Here is a 19545-nt window from a genome sequence, read left to right on the forward strand (position 1 = left end):
TTTTACCATGCATACTATTTCTTGTAATACATAAATGGTTTTATAATCAAATATTGGGAGTGGGTACCCATGTTAAATAGAATTGGGTTCGGTAAGGTCAAAACCCAAACCTTATAGGCTTTTGATAAACGGGTCCTATTAGGGTTAGGATGGGTTGAGTACATGAAAATTCTCATGAAATTTCCCTAAGCATAGATATTGCTAATATAACACAATATATTTTTTAAGTATTAATAATAAACTAACAACTTACAACTATTAATCTAATATAATCATTAAGAACAACAAAAATAATTCGCTTATCAAGAAAAAAATGTGTAATGTTCAACAATTAATAAAGTAATTCAAACCAACTAAAAGATGATATTAATAATAGTTTAAAATATAATCATAAACTGATTAAAATACAATTGCATTGATGTGATCATTCTCCCCCCCCCCCCCAAGCAAAAATACCTGGCTTTAGACCAAGTTATTGGGTAAAGGGTTTGAAAATAATTATCTTATAATTTGAATAAACTACACCAAGAAGATTGCACATTGTTTATGTGCTATTAGATTTTATGTTCTGATATCAATGTTAAGGAAAATAGTTTTTTCTTTTGATTGTTTTCTTGACAGTAGCTTCAAACTAAATTTTAACTTGCTTTAGCAGAAACTACATGGGGCCATCATTATCTAAATTAGGAAATAATGTGTTATCTATTGTAATTCAAACAAACTAAAATATAATTATTATAATCATAATTGAAAACATAATCATAAGTTAATCAAGTTACCATTATGTTGCGCTGTTGATGGGACTGCTAGCTCTCTTAAGAAGAATGAAGATGCATAACACTAGCTGAAGGGGTGGGGGTCTTCCCTTTCCTTTGCTTTTCCTTTTTTATTCTCTTCTTTCTTTCTTTTTCTTTCCTTCCCTTCCCTTTCCTTTTCCTTTTTCTTTTCTTTTCTTTTCTTTTCTTTCTTTCTTTCTTTTCATATGAGGTGTGCATGAGCCGTACATCTCTAGCATGCCTCATGCAAAAAAGGCGCTTGAGGTGCATGCTTCAGGTTACCTCATCTAAGGTATCAATGCATCTAAGGTATCAATGCCTCTGCATTGCACCTTCATTTTTGGTGTGCCATGACTGGAGGCTCACCTCCAAGCATATGCTTCCCAGACCTTTTAAAACACTGGTCCTAAAACTCACAATCTTGAGGATATCTACACAAGACAGGGGTCCACATCAAATTCCCACCAATGATTTCATAGTAATCTTTAATTGCAACATCCTTATTGAGAGCTATAATGAAGATATGTGGATAAGACTGGACGATAGGTCTTGAGCCACACCAAGTGTCATTCCAAAAGGGTATATGCTCTCCATTTCCAAATTTGAGTGCAATGAACTGAGAAAACTCATCTTTTAGTTTCATGACACCTTTCCAAATACTCATCCCATAAGAAGCTTGACACATTGCAGTTGACTAATCACATACATTGCTGCCATACTTGCATTTAATCACATGTCTCCAAAGCTCATCCTTCTGATTTGCATTCCTCTATAGCCACTTCCCCAATAAAGCTGTATGCATAAGCCAAGAGGTTGATGCCTACCACACCTCTCTATGGGAGACACTTGAGGCCACACAATAAGATGAATCTTTCTCCTCATTCGACCCTTCCCATAAGAAGTCTCATCTGGTCTTATCCAAAGAGGATAATAATGAAGCTGGTGCCATGAACAAAGATGAGAAATATGTAGGGAAGTTTGATAAAGCAGTCTAAACTAGAGTAACCCCCCCCCCCATTAGAGAGATAACTCTTCTCTAACCAGCTAATTTGCTATTAAACCTCTCAATTATCGGTGCCCACAGTTGTTTGGACTTTAATTTTGCATGGAGGGTAAACCTAATAATTTAGATGGTAGTGAGCCACACTCACACATCTACATCCTAATACAGCAGACAATTCAAAGGCATTTAGAACCTTTCCAAATTGAAGTCAGCTCATTTTTCTTCTTTATTTTCAACTGGGATGCAGCTCCAAAGCAGATTATAAGCATCTCCAAAACAAAAGTCACTCTCTCTTGCTCTAGAGTCATTGGCAAATTATAGTGAAATAGAGGGGGTGTCACTTCTCACCCAAAAGCCTTCAAGGTACCCACCCTATTCAACCTTTTTCACCATTCTACTAAGGGGCCCCCACCACAATAATGAAAAGGAAGAAAGAAAGAGAGAGTCACCTTGTTTGAGAACCCTCTTTCCTTGCAAGTAGGCTTTAGGGAACCATTTTATCACCAAAAAGCTAGCTGAAGATACTCTTTTTAACCCATGCCCTTCACTTCTGACCAAATCCCATTATTTTTAAATGATAGTCCAAAAGGCCCCATTGAACATGGCCATAAGCTTTTTCCGTGTCCAACTTACATATTAACCCTGGAGTGCCTCACTGATCCTTGAATCAATGCATTCATTTGCAAAAAGGGATCCATCCAAAATTTGGCTGCAATCCACAGAGTTACCTTGGAATGGAGATAAAGTTTGCCCAGTATTCCTCATAGTCTATTTTCCAAAACCTTTGAAATTATCTTACAATTACTACTAATCAAGTTAATGGGGCAATAGTCTTTAAAATCTTCAACACTTTGGATTTAAGGATAAGTGAGATGAAGGTGGCATTAGCTACTTTTGGAAGGGAGGGACAGAGGATCTTGCATGAAACTACTACAAAACTCTCATAATATCCTAATTCAAGATTCAAGAACTACCAACATTTCTTGTAATAGATAACTCATCTGCACCCAATGTTTTGTCACCTTGTGGACTTTCATTCCAGAAAGTCCCTCTCTATCTAAAATTCTGCAATAAAAAAAAACAAAAAACAAAAAACAAATTCTATCATCCAGTGTTGGCCTCATCATCTCATGAGCAGAAAACAGACAATTCATTTTTTTTGATAGGTAACAGAAAGTATTTCATTATATAAACAAGAATATACAGAGAGTGTTACAACCAGGGAACCCCTTAAAGCATATGTAACATCTAAGCCCAATACAATCACTCCCTACCCATCCCTTACCCACAGGAATAGGTTAACACCTGCTCCTTAAAACATCTGAGCCCAAAATAATTGTTCCCTTTCAACCCCTTGCCTTGCTAGAGAATCTGCTATCCCATTAGCTGCCCTTGAAACCCATTGAAAAGATACTGTTACGCCTCTCAGATGCCACTTTATTTTCTTTACCAAATCTTGCTAGGACAAAGCTGCCTTCTTGCCATTCTTTAACCAGCTTACTACTACTTGGGAATCTCCTTCTATTAAGAGCCTTCTGGAATTTATTTTTTCTGCTAATTGGACCCAATACAATACAGCAGACAGTTCAGCCTTGGTTGAATCTCCTTGGGCAATAGGACCTCTGAATAAAGCTAAGATAGTTCCCTGAAAACCCCTCCTATGCCTGAAGGATCTGGGTTGCCAAAACATTCATAGAAATTAATTGTTGCTTCTGATACCTCCTCCTTGCCTTATATCAATCATTCCCAATTTTTATGCTAGAAATGGTGTTGCATTTCCACCTGTCATTTGCCACTTTGTGAAAGAAGTCAGTGTTTCTATCACCTTCCTTGAGCCACTGGACTATAGAGTCTGGACGTCTACTTCAATGGGATCTCCTCCATTAGAGCAAGACAAGAAACTAATCTCTTGATTTTCTTGCTTCTCAGCCTCAAATAAGGAACAGTTTCCTCCTTTGCATGCAAACCTTGAATTAACTCATTGGCTTTCTCCCTTCTTCTTCTGATGCAGCCCACATTCTCTTTGCTCCACACCTTGATTTTCTCTTTAAGATGCCCCAACTTCCTCCTAAAGACGATGCATGCAAAGCATGTTACTTGAGCTTCCTACCACCACTCTTCCTTTTTTATTTCAAATTCCGGAACCTGGAATAGCATTAATTCAAGCCTAAAAGGACCTCGTTTCTTGTCTATAGGGAGCCAATCTTCAGTAGAATGGGTCAATGATTAGAAGTGGGGCACATGAGGGCTTCTTGCACCACATCTGAAAATAGATTTTCACATCTACTAAAAGAATATCTGTCTAACTTTGATAAGGTTAGTTTCTCTCTGAAACTGCTCCACATGTATGCTGCTTCACGCAATGGTGACCTATTAGCTGCAATCTGTTACAAATTCAACAATGCTCGTCAACAGCTTTGCACCACCACTTATTTCTTGTGAGAATCTGATAATGTCAAAGTCTCTTCCCATACATACTAAAAGGTTCCACCTGGAAGCAAAAGATTCAATTTCTACCCAGCAACATCCCCTTTGGTAACTCATATTAGGGCCATTGACTGCAATGCAAGTCCATTCTACACCATCATGGATATTCTTGCAGCAAATGACAATTGAAAAAACACCAATTGCTGAATCACCATTGAGTATACACCCAAACTTGCATCCACTAACAATTTATAAACAAACTTGCATCTTCCTCTTCCCCATATTTATTCTATGAATTGTTTATTGCATACCTCTTTTTTAGTTTCTTACAACATTGCAATATGTGGCTTCCTTTAGGGTGTGTTTGGTTTTAGAACCTTGTATAGGTTTTCCTACATTTCCCTACCTTTTCTTTCAAACCAAACACACCCTAAAGGAAGCCACATATTGCAATGTTGTAAGAAACCAAAAAAGAGGCATGCAACAAACAACTCATAGAATAAATACAGAGAATTGAAGCAATTCTTCTCCCGTTGCACCTTGGATCCTTTCTTCAGTAAAGCATTTAGACAGCCTTCCCCTTAAACCATTATTTTTTCAATTTGACTCGAATAGATCCACAACCTCATATTCATGTCCCTCAAACAATACATCAAAATATTGATTGATGTCTTTTATATTCTCCTTTACTCAGTCTATTATTTGCCTTCCCTTTTTGATCGATAGCCTATTTTATGCTTCAACTTCATCAACCCATGATAGGCAATGGAAGTGCATGGGTGGTAAGCTGCTTTCCTCTGTTGCTACGTGTTGGATGAATTGCCCCCCTTCAAAAATGCCTTTGATCACTGTCATTGGTTCCACATCCAAAATATCCCCCTCCCTCACCTGATCCAGGCTTGTGGTTGATACCTCTAGAGTGTTTTGAATACAATTTAGAGCTTGTTATCCATCGATAGGTCATCATCTGCAGCTTCAAGCTGCCCTTTGTTATGGTGGAAGATAATCTTGATTTTTACCCTTTTATATCCATTTCATGTTACTGAAAGAGATTTCTAGTCATGGCTTTCTAACTGAAGATCTAGACCATTGAACTCATGCCCCAAGATCAATCACTTGATCTTGAAAACCCAAGTGATGTACAATGGTTTCAAGTATTCTAGGATATGGAAGCGATATAGTAAATGGTGTACCAAATTACCAAGTAAAGCACCAAATTTTCTAAAAAATTAAGCCAATCAAATGCTCTACCAAGTAACTCCCAAAATATGGGCCATTAAAGTAGGTGATGTATCAAAATTTCATCTAATCTTTCCCATCCAAATAGCGCATTCAATCAACCCAAAGATCTAGGCTATCAGAGTGGTCTCTTAAGATCAATGAAATCTCAGCCATCCAAGTAGTGTATCAAAATTTTAATAAATATGGGCTATCCAAATGCTGATAAAAAAATGGGCTATCCAAACAATATATTCAATCAACCCAAAAAAATAAAAAAATAAAAATAAAAACTAGACCATCAAAATGATCTCTCTTTTTTTTTAATGGTCTCTTAAGAGAAAAGAACCAATCTTGCCCATCCAAGCAACGTACCAAGATTTCAACTAATCTTAGCCATTTAAGTATCAAGTTTTCTAAAAGAATTATGTCAAATAAAGTGATATACGAAGTAAGCCAAAGATCTGAACCGCCAAAAATGGCCTCCTAATGTCAGCCAATTAATCTCATCCATCCAAATTATGTACCAAGATTTCAACTAATTCAACCCATCCAAATGAGGTACCAAATCAGCATCTAAATCATTGAAGTAGTCTCCTAAAACCAATGGATAAATCTCAACCATGCAAGTGACACCAAAATTTCAACCAATCTAGCTATCTAAGTCATCCAAATAAAGCATCAAATCAATCCAAAAATCAAGTCCAAATTGTTCCCCCGGAGTAACCGAATAAATAATCTCATCTCACCCATCCAATCCAAGTGATGTACGAAGTTAAAAAAATCTAGGGAGAGGAAGATGATATCAGATCAGTTTTTTTTAAATGCATATCAGAACAGATTGAAATTACATAAACCTCCCTGGCGTATATAACCTTTTGACTGTCCAAATGTGCGGATTAGATACGGTAAAGTAGGAAATAATTGATCGATCAACCGACAACCGGCCCCACCCATCACCGGCCACATATTAACCTCTATTTATCTGCAATTTCTATAATACCAATCAATATGTACACGTCAGCGGTTATGGGCAGAAATAAGGAGCACAACTACAGGGTCCCGTATTTTTCACAACTGGCTCACACTAGTAGAAAAAGAAAAGGTTACAACGAACGATAGACATAGTGGGCCTTAATGGGCCATTCTCTCAATGAGGGCCCTCTATCAAATAAACACCGCAACGGAAAACGTCGTCTCCCTCCTCTCCTAGGTCCAGCATCTCCTTACTTTTTATCCTAGGATATTTTACACCACATTTCTCCTTCCAAATCCAACGGTTCAGGAATCAGGACCAACAAAAGGCAAAAACGACCTGAAAAAAGGAAAACCAATAATTCCTCCCATTGCCTACGGCCTACCAAAAAAATGATAGTATTGCTCCCGTCCCGTCGTCTGGTATGAAGTTTATTTTCGTAAATTTGGATTAAGAAAAGGTTATTTCCATAAATCCATGCGGAAATATTGAGGAGCATGAGAATTTCGAAAAGAGCATACACAAGCCGCAAGCAGGAAGTTCTCGTGAAAGTAGAAACAAGCAAGGTTTTTAGGGTTCTAATTTCGAAGATGATGAGTAAGTAACTTGCAGTCGACGATTCTAAATTCATAATGCTTTGATTGAATAAAGTAAAAGTAATTGAGAAACAGAGAAGAAGAATTTTCCTTTTTCTTTTTGTTAATTAATAAAAATAAAAAGATGAGAAGAAAAAGGTGGAAGACCTACCGGTAAGATCGGCAAGGAGAGCCCTGCAAGGTCCTTGAGTCATGTTATTAGCGACGTCAAGCAACCAAAACCCTATAACAAAAGCGACAACGGCGCGCGGCCTAGACCCCCCTCGGTCCCCGAGTATCCCACCGATATCCGCAGAGTGTCCAATAATCAGAACGGCGACAACGATAGACACGGATCCGGCAGCGATGAAAGGCCTGCGACGACCGAAGCGGCTCTTGCACCGGTCGCTCATATGCCCTACAAGGGGCTGGACCAGTAAACCAGAGAGGGGGCCACAAAGCCACACGAGGCTGGCCCATGCGTGAGGAATTCCGAGTTCCTGAACATAAGGCGTTAGAAGAGACAACTGCAATGCCCAACCGAACTGAATTCCACAAGCCACCGAAGCCACCCGGAACAACCGCTTTAACGGCACGCTGCTTCGAACTGGTGGAGCTCGTGCTGGAGGCCGAACCCTGGCCTGCCGGCGATGGCCTTCAGGGACTGTCATCTTTGTCTCTCTTCAGTCTTCAAGCAGGAGCAAGAGGTGGCGGTTTCGGTTGGCCGAGGTGGCTATGTATCGGTTCGGTTGCAGACGGCTTATATAGTTATATATAATAATATATAGAGTATAGAGAGAAGGTAAAGGAGACAAGGATACATACACCCCTGCATGTCGAAGAATTTACGGATGATGGTACTGGATTTTTATTTTAAATAACAAAAAAAAAGTAGCATTGGGAACTGAGATTTGATTGAAGCGACAATCTTTCTACCAAAACAAAATGACAATCAATTGAAGGGAGAGGGCAAAATCGAGATTTGACTGAAATGGCAATCAATGATGCAAATATCCGATTGAACCACAATAGATGACGCCCTTGTAAAATTCGACAGTTGTGGAGTTGCAGCAGAGTGTGGAGCCTCAGCTGCCTTTGTAGATACGTATTCTGTGATCGGCTGAATTTACATCTGCGCCCCTCAGCACATCCCACCCCACCTTGTATGTCTCACCATCTCCCGTTCTATTATTGGTAGATATTCCCAATACAATGTGGAGATGTGCTGTGCGGTATTGTGGGGCGCCCATGGCGCATGTGTAAACTCTGATGGACTCAGTGGGGGTGGTGGGTTCCACCACCAAAGTGACAACTGGCAAGCAGTACACAACTGTTATATACAAAGTACAAACCTTCCGCCTTTCTGGTGGTTCCACACTATCATGTAACGTAAGAACGAGCCAATTAACTTGCCATTTGCCAACTTTCTAATCCAACAACACTCCAACTCTAACAACATCACTTAGAGTGTAGTTTTACTAACAACCTTGATAAATCTCCTGATCTCCAATAACCACCACCCAGCCCAACCTGGATATCAGCCTCAGCCTACCAAGATTCCAAGTCGATCTCATTCTAAGGGACCAAGGGAGCTTCTAAAAATGGCTGGATCGGTTGAAATGATTTTTTGAATTATTTATCTATTTGTCTCTTATAAAGCAATTATGAAGAGGGTTGGGATGGCTACTTTTCATGTTTCGCTCAAGCACATCATTATATAAATATTTCAGCACCACCTTTGATGGAGGTTATCATGATTTTAGCCCAAGGAATATACTTTACCCATGAGTTATGTTTTCTTTATTCTTATCTCCATATTTATTTCTCTACTAGGGGTGGGTTATCATGGTTGGGCTGGGCTTGGCTCGCATTGGACCATGGCCAGCCCGGGCCCTGGCCCATGAATATGTTATGTGCATGAATAAAGATAAAAGGGTAAAAAGATGAAAAGATATTTAGATTTTTACTTTTTTGTTACTTTTTAATAATGAGATTCAAAAGCTAAAATGTTTAAAAAAATGAAAATTCATTTAAATTTTGAAAAATTACCGCTATACTTCTTTAAGAAATATCTTAACTAAATGATTAGATTCAAATATTAAAATATTTAATCACTATCATTACAACAAGATAGAAAAAGACTCTTATCTCAATGATTTGATTTGGTAAACAAAGCATTTGGACAACCACTATTTGCAAGCATTGGCGTTGGATGATACTATTAAAATATATTATATATGTAATTTATGAATGTATTGTGAGGCTGAGCCCGGCCTGGATCATAAAATTACAGGTCTGATGCGGCACACAAAACCTAGGCCCGAGCCCAGAAATTTCTGGACTGGGCCAGTTCGGCACCCCTAAATTGTCTTGATTAATTGGTACCGTTTTTTTGCATTAATTATGATATCGCCCCTAAATTAAGCTATGCAATTAACAAAATGATTACAGGTCACCCCATTATTAGTACAACTTTCTTATATACATGTTTAAAAACTTAATTTATATCAACATTCAAATATTTTATTTTGTATAAATGATAATTTATTATAAATCTAATTGACAAAATATTCCAAGTAAACTTATTTTTACATGAACAACTATTTTGTCATCTTAGATTTTACAAAAAAAATGAAATTATAATTATAAAAAAAGAGTTGACATTTTTTTGTGCTAATTTTGTTTCATTCAAATAAATAATTTTGCATGTATTAATATCATGGGAGAAAATTTTGACTATATTATTTGGAAAATTTTACCATTTTTTTGTATTGGGATTTGTTATCAATATTTAAACAAGAATTATTAACATTCATTACAACAACAGATTTATGAGAAGTCATTAATTAATTGACAACCATTTAAGTATATATACCAACAAAATAATTTTCAGCTATATTAATTGGAAAACTTCGCCAATTTTTTGTATTGTAATTACATTTAGGCAATGTTTGGGAGTGCTTAAAAATAAGTGTTTATTTGGGCCATTAAGCACTTACTGGTATTTGGGAAATAAGCCTGATGAAGGAAGATTTGGCCCGACCTCGTAACCGCTCAACACGTGGCAAAAGCAACAGCTCGGCACAACGGCACGCCCAAGGCGCGAGCTCCGAAAGGAAGAACTAGTGGTCTGAACTCCCTACAAGGAGCTCAAACTCCCCGTAAGGAGCCCGAGCTCTCCCTTAGACCCCGAGCCTTACGAATACAAAGGGCAACAACCCGAACTAGCCTGCCCCATGGCAGTTCGGGTCACACCTCTATCCGAACTCAAGACTTCACCTCGCACACCACTCTAGCACTTCACCCCCAGGACGCCGAACTGAACAACCGCACCATACCTGACACCGAGGGAGTCCGTATCCAGGGGTGGCGCACCTGACTAACTTGGGATCTGATGCTTGATTGCCACACTTCAACGGCCACCTACCACCGCCACCTACCACCGCCATCTCCAGTTATAGAGACGGCTCCGTCAAAGAGAGCAGTGGCGGTTCTGCCCCAGTAGAGGTGATGACACCTGAACTGGCAGAAGCGTAGAGGTAATCATACCTGACCTGACAGAAGCTTAGGAGTGAGTGCGCGAAGTGGTTATAAAAGGCTCTCTACCCCCAAGAACAAGGTATGTGAACTTTGAGCCATATGGTTTTATCTTGCCTTTGAGGAAATACTAACTTGAGCTTCGGAGCATTCTCACTGGGTTCTTCCTCAGAGATTACTCGCTTTCTCCCCCGTTTCAGGCACCTTGTGCTCCAGCCCGAGGCAAGATCGTTGACAGCTAGGACCGGTCGAATTGTGCACCATCAATTGGCGCCGTCTGTGGGAACGCTTTTAAAAGCTTTCCTCTAAAACTCTCATAACCTCTTTTTTCCAAAAAAAACCCAACACTCATGGCTTCTTCCAGCAATGTCGGACGTGGCACGGAGATGAACACCACCGGGGAACAACTTCAAGTCCCCGTGGTGTGCATCGGACAGTTCACCATCCCCTTTCCGGTGGACGGGATCCTTAGCCTGAATGCGCCACGAATAGTGGCGCCCGTAAACCTTCCCGCCATGAACATCCCCTTTCCTCTCCCTGTCGAAACAACCTTTACTGAACCAACTGTTGTCCCACTGGCGACCAGCCAGAACTAGTTTGACGACCTGATGCAATGCATGCAAGCAATGCAAGCCCAAATGCAACAATTCCAACAGCATCAGCTCCAACAACACCAAGTACTGCACCACATCTCTTAGTATCACTATCAACAACAGTTCCCCCAACTGCCTCTGAACCAACCACTATTTCCACCTTGGCACCCTGCTCCAAAGCCGGTTAAGCCCTCCCCTCATGGTGGACACCATCACCGAGGAGAAGCCTCCCAACTTCAGAACCCCCACAAGAGCCAGGCCTCGTCCCCGGGCCGAGGGGAAAGAAAATTCACCCCTACCTCGTAGCTCATCGGCGGGTCGGGAACCTCGCCCACCAAGTCAGTATCTTGACACTCCAAGTCCGAGCTCCTGCTGACAGAGAATCGATTCAGCGTCCTAGCAACAGACTACCAATAGTCTGGGCCCATCGAGCTCGGCAACACAAAGGCCAGCAGTGCCAGTACTAGGCCCACTCAACAACGAAGACGTTGGCGAAGTAGCCGAACTACCACACGTGTCCTGCCCGAGCTCAGAGGTAAGAAGAGACAAGCTCGAACAAGGTAAAAGTTGCCCCTATTCTCTCAATTCCTTCCCCCCTCTCATCAGAACTCCTTGCAGTCCCCATGCCCAGAGACTTCAAGCTCCCCCCTTTAGACAAGTATGATGGGTCCTTCGACCCCAACACGTCGATGCCTTTTCAGTCCCAACACCTAGCCAGGGCCAGTGAATCGTGCATATGCGTGGCCTTCACCACCAACTTCAGGGGGTGGCCCACACTTGGTACAGGAACCTGGCCATTGGATCAATAAGAAGCTGGACCCAGTTCATGCAGGTCTTCACCGCACACTTCGTTACTAGCAAGCAGTGCCCCAAAACCGAGGAAAGCATCTTCGAAGTAGTCTAGAGGGAAGGAGAGTCCATCCAGGGCTACATCAAGTGGTTCAACGATGCATGCTTGCAGATACCGTGGCTGGACCCCGCGGTGTAGCTCGCGGCGGCCAAGAGAGGAGTAACACACAAGGAGTTCAAATGGCACATGGTAGCTAACCAGCCCACGACCGTAGCCGAATTCCTCAGGCTTGCAGATAAGTTCATGAGAACAGAGGAAGAGATCAACCAAAGGACCGAAAGCGGGATCGAGAAAAGGAAGAGGGAAGGCGAGCTCTCCAACCTAGTTGACAGAAGAAAAAACTCGGCCTGGGAGACGAAGCCGAGCCAGCCATTCCAAGCTCCCTTAGCAGATCGGACGGACTACACACCCTTAAACACGAGGCGGACCGAGATCTTGATGACGAACAAAGACGCCCCATACGTAAAATGGCCACCTCGCCTAAAAGGGAACCCAAACGAGAGAAATAAAAACTTGTATTGTAGTTTCCATAGAGATCACGGTCATAGTACCGAACAGTGTAATAATCTCCGGGACGAGATAGAGGGACTCATCCGTCGCAGGTACTTGAGAAATTTTGTACAGCATAATAATAATAATAAGACATGTCAGCAAGGGGAGCACGGAAGAGATGCCCCTGAATCCAGCAGCAGGCCAGCCGAACCGTCGTAAAGACAGCCTCTGGAAGAGAGGCCAGTTCGAGGAACCATCCACGTGATAGTGGGAGGTTCGGTGGTAGCAGGTTGTACTTCGGCAGCAGCCTGGACGTCAATTCGCGAAGCGGCCCGAGAAGAACAAAACCCTCCAAAGAGGCCGAAGATGGAAGAACCGATCTTCTTCACGGAAGACGATGCACGAGGGGTCCACTACCCCCATGATGACGCGCTTGTCATAAAACTAAGGATCAGTGACTTAGAAGTCAAGCGCGTACTTGTGGATTCAAGCAGCTCGACAGACATCCTCTTCAAGTCGGTGTTTGACCAGCTTAAGTTGTAGAGAAGCGAGTTGAAGCCCACGAACAGTCTTTTGGTGGGCTTTAGCGGAGAGAAAGCCTGGCCCCTCGGGAAAATAACAGTACCTATGGAAGTCGGCACATAGCCTTGTGCGGTCAGACTCAACCATGATTTCCTGGTGGTCCTGACCCCCTCCCCATACAATGCCATAATAGGGCGGCCAATTACACATGTCCTACGGGCAGTGGTCTCCACCTACTATTTGGTAATGAAGTTCCCTACAGACTTCGGTGTGGGGGTAGCGCGGGGCGACTAGCTTGATTCCCGCAAGTGTTATGTTGCCACCATGAAGGGAAAAACCAAGGCGGCCGACGACCTCGAACTGGAGCGGCCTACAGAGCAGGGCGAGGTACGAGCTTCGCCCACAGAGGAAACGGTCGCAATCCCAACTTCAGCTACGGACCCGACTCGAACGCTACAGATCGGTGCTTCCGTCAAGGAACCTCTACGAATCGAACTGGTGAGTTTCTTACTTCAAAAATTAGATATTTTTGCATGGTCTATGGCCGATATGCCTGGCATTGACCCTAGCCTTATAACTCACAAACTTAATACTGACCCTGTAGATAGATCCATTAGACAGAAGAAACGCAACTTAACCCCAGAGCGCTGGAGGGTAGTCGACAAGGAGGTTGAAAAGCTCCTCGCAATAGACTTCATAAGGGAAGTTCATTACCCGAGCTAGGTAGCCAACCCAGTGCTGGTGAAAAAGACAAACGACAAGTGGCGCATGTGCGTCGACTACACCGACCTGAATCGAGCTTGCCTGAAAGACTACTTCCCCTCCCTAGAATTGATCGCCTAGTGGACGCAACCTCAGGACATGAGTTTCTAAGCTTCTTGGACACCTACTTGTGCTACAACCAAATTAGGATGGACCAGTCCAATGAGGAAAAAACCAGCTTCATAATCGAGTTCGGCCTATACTGTTACAAGGTCATGCCCTTTGAACTAAAGAATGTTGGGGCGACCTTCCAAAGACTTGTGAATAAGCTGTTTCGGCCCTTAATTGGCACGAAAATAGAATGTTATATAGACGACATGGTCGTCAAGACACAGTTTTCACAGGAACTAATACAAGACTTAGATTATGTCTTCCAAATTCTGCATCAGTTTAGCATGAAACTGAACCCAAACAAGTGTGTCTTCAGTATCACCTTGGGTAAGTTCCTAGGGTACATTGTCAATCAGCACGGTATTGAGGTCAACCCGGACAAGATAAAGGCCATCCTAGATACGAGATCACCCCGAAAAGTAAAAGAGGTTCAGAGGCTAAACGGTCGCATAGCCGCTCTGAGCCGCTTCATGTCCAAATCGGTAGACTGTTGTCTGCCTTTCTTTAAAGCAATCAAAGGCAAAGGGTTTGAATGGACCCGAGACTGCTAGCTCGCGTTCGACGAGCTAAAAAACTACCTCGCTAGTGTGCCGATCTTAACCAGGCCCGAGGAGGGTGAGGTCTTAGAACTATACCTCTCGGCAGACGACGAGGTGGTCAGTTCGGTACTAATAAAAGAAGTAGATCGGGTCCAATGACCCATCTATTATGTTAGTAAAATTCTGCAGGGAGAAGAGACAAGATACCCGCAGATAGAAAAACTAGCATACGTACTAGTAATTGCAGCTTGAAAACTCCACCCACATTTCTAGGCTCACACTGTCATCGTCTTGACTAACAAACCTCTGAGACAAGTCTTACTCAAGCCCAAGGTTTCTGGTCGGCTGACGAAGTGGGCCATCAAGCTCAGTGAGTACGACCTCCGGTATAAGCCACGAACTGCTATTAAGGCCCAAGTCTTAGCAGATTTTATCGTCGAGTGCACGTTCAACCTTGAAGTTCCTAGGCCGGTTGAGCCCGAGACCCCCAGTTCGGGTGAGACCGAAGCTCCCAAGCCAATAAAGTCTGAACTCCGTGAAGTAGTAACCAGTGTGGCATCTCTCCTGGTTAGGCCAAACGCGAACTGGGATGAGGAGCCCTGGATCCTTCACGTAGATGGCTCCTCGAACCAGTAGGGCAGCGGGGCTGGAATAGTGCTATGTAGCTCGGGTGGCATGAAATTGGAATACGCACTACGCTTTGAGTTCACGGAATCCAACAACGAAGCGGAGTATGAGGCATTGATAGCCGGGATGAACCTAGCGCAAAAGGTAAGAGCAAAACACATAGTTATCCGCAACGATTCCCATCTTGTGGTCAACCATGTTGCGGGCAAATACGAAGCACGTGAGCTAACTATGATCGCCTACTTGGCAAAAGTAAAGGAGGCTCTGCTCAACTTCCAGTCACACTTCATCCGGCAAATCCCGAGGTCAGAGAACACTAAGGTCGATGCCCTATCCCGGTTAGCCAGCACGAGTCATAACACCATGAGAACCGTGTACATAGAGGACTTACCTCGGCCTAGCATTCTCGGTGGGGCAGAGGAGGTCGCTCCCTACGGACCGCAATGCAGCCAGGAGGGTGTAGCGCCAAATAACCAAATATGTCATAATAGACGAACGACTGTACCGACGATCCTACATGCTCCCCTACCTGCGTTGCTTGTGACCTACCGAAGTCGAGCTTGTACTCCGCGACACTCATGAAGGTCTATGTGACGGACACTTGGGAGGCAGGGCCCTCGCCCAAAAGGCACTTCGACAAGGGTACCGACTAGACCAAGATAAAGGGTTGTTGGCGGACGAGCTACCAAGTGTTCTATGGGCTCACTGAACCACAGAAAAAACCGCCACAAGAGAAACCCCCTTTAACCTCACCTACAGCACTGAAGCGGTAATCCCAATGGAGATCGAAATACCTACACTACGAATTAAAGCATATGACAATCAGACAAACGGAGATGAGTTACGTACCAACCTCGACCTACTGAACGAGGTAAGAGACCACGCACACATCCAGACTGCAGCCTACCAATAAAGAGTAGCTCGGTACTACAATGCCAGAGTAAAGAAATGGAACTTCCGCGTCAGCGACCTGGTTCTCCGTAAGATCATGGTACCCGAGCCCGGCGTGGGCAAACTTGGACCAAATTGGGAAGGGTCCTACCGAGTAAAGAGAGCGCTCGAGGGGGCATACGAGCTCAAAACTTTAGAGGGCAAACAAGTACCATGAGCATGGAACATCGTTAACTTGAGACGATACTATCTATAGATCACTAAGCGAAGTGGACTAAGTCGTTACCAGAGCCTTAAGGCTAGAATGCCGAGTTAAAAAGGACCTCGACATAGGCAAGCAAAGGCAAAACATGCTGCACAAGTGTAGTAACCCGGGCTAAACAGATCGAGCATATAGGCAGTTCAGCAAATACAGTCAGTTCGAGAGAAAGAGCAACCAACACTTAACCAAAAGAGCCATTCGATTGCAAAATAAGGGAGTGTACATTTCCAATATATATATATACAATATCAAGCTCACAGGCCTGGAGGTACTTCTTCACCATCAGAAGGCACTTCAACGATACCCGAAGGTCCTGCCTCATCCTCAGAGTCCAGTTCACCGTCTGCAATGTCGGCCATCTCCTGAGTAATGCGCGAAGTGGTTATAGCACTAATATCGAGCTTGGGGTACGTATTCCGAATCATCCACCGGCTTAGTTTAAACCCCCTTCTGTACGATCCCACCACCAGGTCATCAAAGCGTGACGAGGCGATGTATTCATTGATGGCCTTCTTCTTGGCATCCTCAATGCCTGAGAGAAGATTTATGTCCTCTCCCTAATATCCTCTTGAAGGTATTCAACCTGATGCTGCAAATCTAGTCTTAGGTCCACCATGTGCTTCACCACAACTCCCATGGCCTCGGCATCTCTCTGAGACCTCTCATGCCTGGCATGTGCAACGCGAGAAGCCACCTTAGCAGCTCGGAAAGCCGCATCGGCAGCACGGAAAGCATCTTCGGCAGCTCGCGCCTGCCTTGTGCTCCTTTCCACTTGGGCTGCCAAGGCATGGATAGAAGAATTCATCTACCAAAAGGAAAAAACAAATGATCAAAAGAATGATAGCAAGAAAGATAAAAGCAAAGAGCCCAACAAGAAATCACTAACTTACCACCATGGCATGAGTGGCAGCACAACAAGCTACCTGGTTCAAAGGAAGATCGGCCCATGCCGCGACCTCCTCAAGATAAATGGCCTCCCTACTCTTTTGAAGAGTGTGGTTCGGCGACAACACGCTCCTGAACTCGCCTTGGGCTCTGGAGCCCGAGGGCGCAGTTCGCATATAAGCAGACTCAGAGTAAGCGGGAGCCCCCGTGTAAGTAGCCTTGGCATAAGGGGCCCCTACCGCTTCATGTACTAGAGGGGCCATCTCGGACTCCCTGGGTGGATCCACTAACGGGTAGTCTGGTACCTCGGGCTTTGCATCTCGGGGCAGCTCGGCACAAGTTGGCTTGGCAACTCGCTTCCTCCTCTTCATGACGTGAAACAGGTTCCCACCACGAGTCTTCTTTGAGTCCATCACACCTACAAAAAGAGATCGGCATCAGGAAAATGAAAGAACAGAGCAAAACAAAAGGCAAGCCTCTGAGTAAGGAACCTACCCGAACTCAGACCGGCCTCGATGAGCTTGGCCTCCATCAAATAATGGTGGCATTTTAGCCCAAGCCGTGCCCATTGTCGAAGGCCCTTCGCCTTTTCCCTATCAAGCGTAACACCGGCATCAGGGGCAGCCATCCCCAACGTGGTTTGGAACGGCCACCCCAATGCACTTCGCACCCCGAAGTAGTCTCGTTTCCACATCGGGACCTTGTTGGGAAGATCGTGTAAAAGCTTAAAACCCAGGCGAGGAGACAAGTAATATGCCCGCCTATGCCTGGGAAGGGGACCTGCTTGCTTCTTAAGCATTAGAATGGAAGAGAAGATCTCCAGGTCTAAAGGCAAGACCTGTTCGCAAAATAGGGAGATTGTCCCCACCAAGTTACTAATACAGTTCGAGTGAAGTTGGTCGACAGTAACGCCGAAGTGGTTCATAACCTCGACAATGAGGGGGTGGAAAGGCAGGTGCAACCCAGCAATGAGCTGCTCCCGGAATATCACGATCTCATCATGACTGTGTTCCCAAGGGAAACTGCCCGGGGGTATGAAGTAGGTGTACTCCCTAGGCAAGTTGAACTGGGTAATAAGGGAGTGAAGCCCCTCAGGCGTCATGGTCGAGGGCCCAAACTTGTCTAACGTCCGACCTCGATGAGAGGAGGACGCTAAATTACCCGAGGCGACTCGGCCTATGGGTTCGAACTCTTCCTCGAGCTCTACCTCGGGTTTACTAGAGTTGTCGGAGGATGCAACTCGGTTCATAGAACCTGCATCTGACCCCCTTGAAGAACTGTCTGAGCTATCCGAGCTAGACATCAGGAGGAGAAGAAGGATTCTAGGAAAGTACTCACCCGGAAAAAGCAAACAGACTACGGGAACTTGAATGCAAGCTAAAGGCTTGAACACGAGCTGAAACTTGGACGCGAGCTCAAGAAGCAAAACACAGAATGACAAAGCAACTGGGGTCCCCCACTATTTATACCCACAGTAACCGAAAATCAACGGTTCTGATCAAAGCAAATCCAACGACCCGCGGTCACGCTGACCGCACATCTCCTGAGACCGAGACGTGACTGGCTGCACGTCTTTTGAAACTGAAAGAGCGCCAGCACATGTCTTTTGAAACTGAAAGAGCACCAGCGCACGTCTCCTCGCATTAAAGGCGACAGCGATGCGTTTTTTCAAATTTGAAAAATGCCCGTTGTCACGTCTCCCAGCGGCACACTTTTTGAATTTTGAAATAAGCGTGTGTTGTCACGTCTGTTAGCGTTTATAGATAGATTGGCGCGCTTCCCGTCTTTTTGGCACTCGAGAAACCCAGAAAAATCTTGACGAATGTGCACTTCACGCTATCAGTCAAAACCAGTCCAAAGTACAGGTCAAATCCACTTGCCACCTCGTGAACTCCCTGGGCCAGGGCAAGTCCCTTTGCTCGAGGAGTGGGGGGCAATTGATGAATGAAGATTTGGCCCGACCTCGTAACCACTCAACACGTGACAAAGGCAACAGCTCGGCACAACGGCACGCCCAAGGCGCGAGCTCTAAAAGGGAGAATCAGCGGTCTGAACTCTCCACAAGGAGCCCAAACTCCCCGTAAGGAGCCCAAGCTCTTCCTTAGACCTCGAGCCTTACGAACACAAAGGGCAACAACCCGAACTGGCCTGCCCCATGGCAGTTCGAGCCACACCTCTATCCAAACTCAAGACTTCACCTCGCACACCACTCCGGCACTTCGACTCTAGGATGCCGAACTGAATAACCACACCGTACCTGACACCGAGGGAGTCCGTATCCAGGGGCAGCACACCTGACTGACTTGGGATCTGACGCTTGATAGCCGCACTTCAACGGCCACCTGCCACCACCATCTCCAGTTACAGAGACGGCTCCGACAAAGAGAGCAGTGGCGGTTCTGCCCCAGCAGAGGTGATGACACTCGAACTGGCAAAAGTGCAGAGGTAATCATACCCGACCTGATAGAAGCTTAGGAGTGAGTGCGCGAAGTGGTTATA

At 44.2% G+C, this 19545-nt stretch overlaps 1 protein-coding gene across 2 annotated transcripts in view; it reads right to left on the minus strand.

The window, feature by feature from the left end:
• Positions 1-7822, minus strand: part of SUT4 (sucrose transporter 4) — a 43282-nt gene extending 35460 nt beyond the window's left edge. The window contains exon 1 of one of the 2 annotated variants that reach the window (XM_088946170.1): positions 7148-7822. In XM_088946170.1, the coding sequence (XP_088802296.1) occupies positions 7148-7646 (499 nt within the window). In that variant the 5' untranslated portion in view covers positions 7647-7822. The remainder of the gene's footprint in view (positions 1-7147) is intronic. The other variant, XM_088946171.1, reaches the window with a different exon arrangement.
• Between the last annotated feature and the right edge of the window lie 11723 nt (positions 7823-19545).

This window comes from Nelumbo lutea, chromosome 5, assembly GCF_056320005.1.
Source record: "Nelumbo lutea isolate HS-2025 chromosome 5, American lotus-T2T, whole genome shotgun sequence".
Classification (NCBI taxonomy): Eukaryota; Viridiplantae; Streptophyta; class Magnoliopsida; order Proteales; family Nelumbonaceae; genus Nelumbo; species Nelumbo lutea.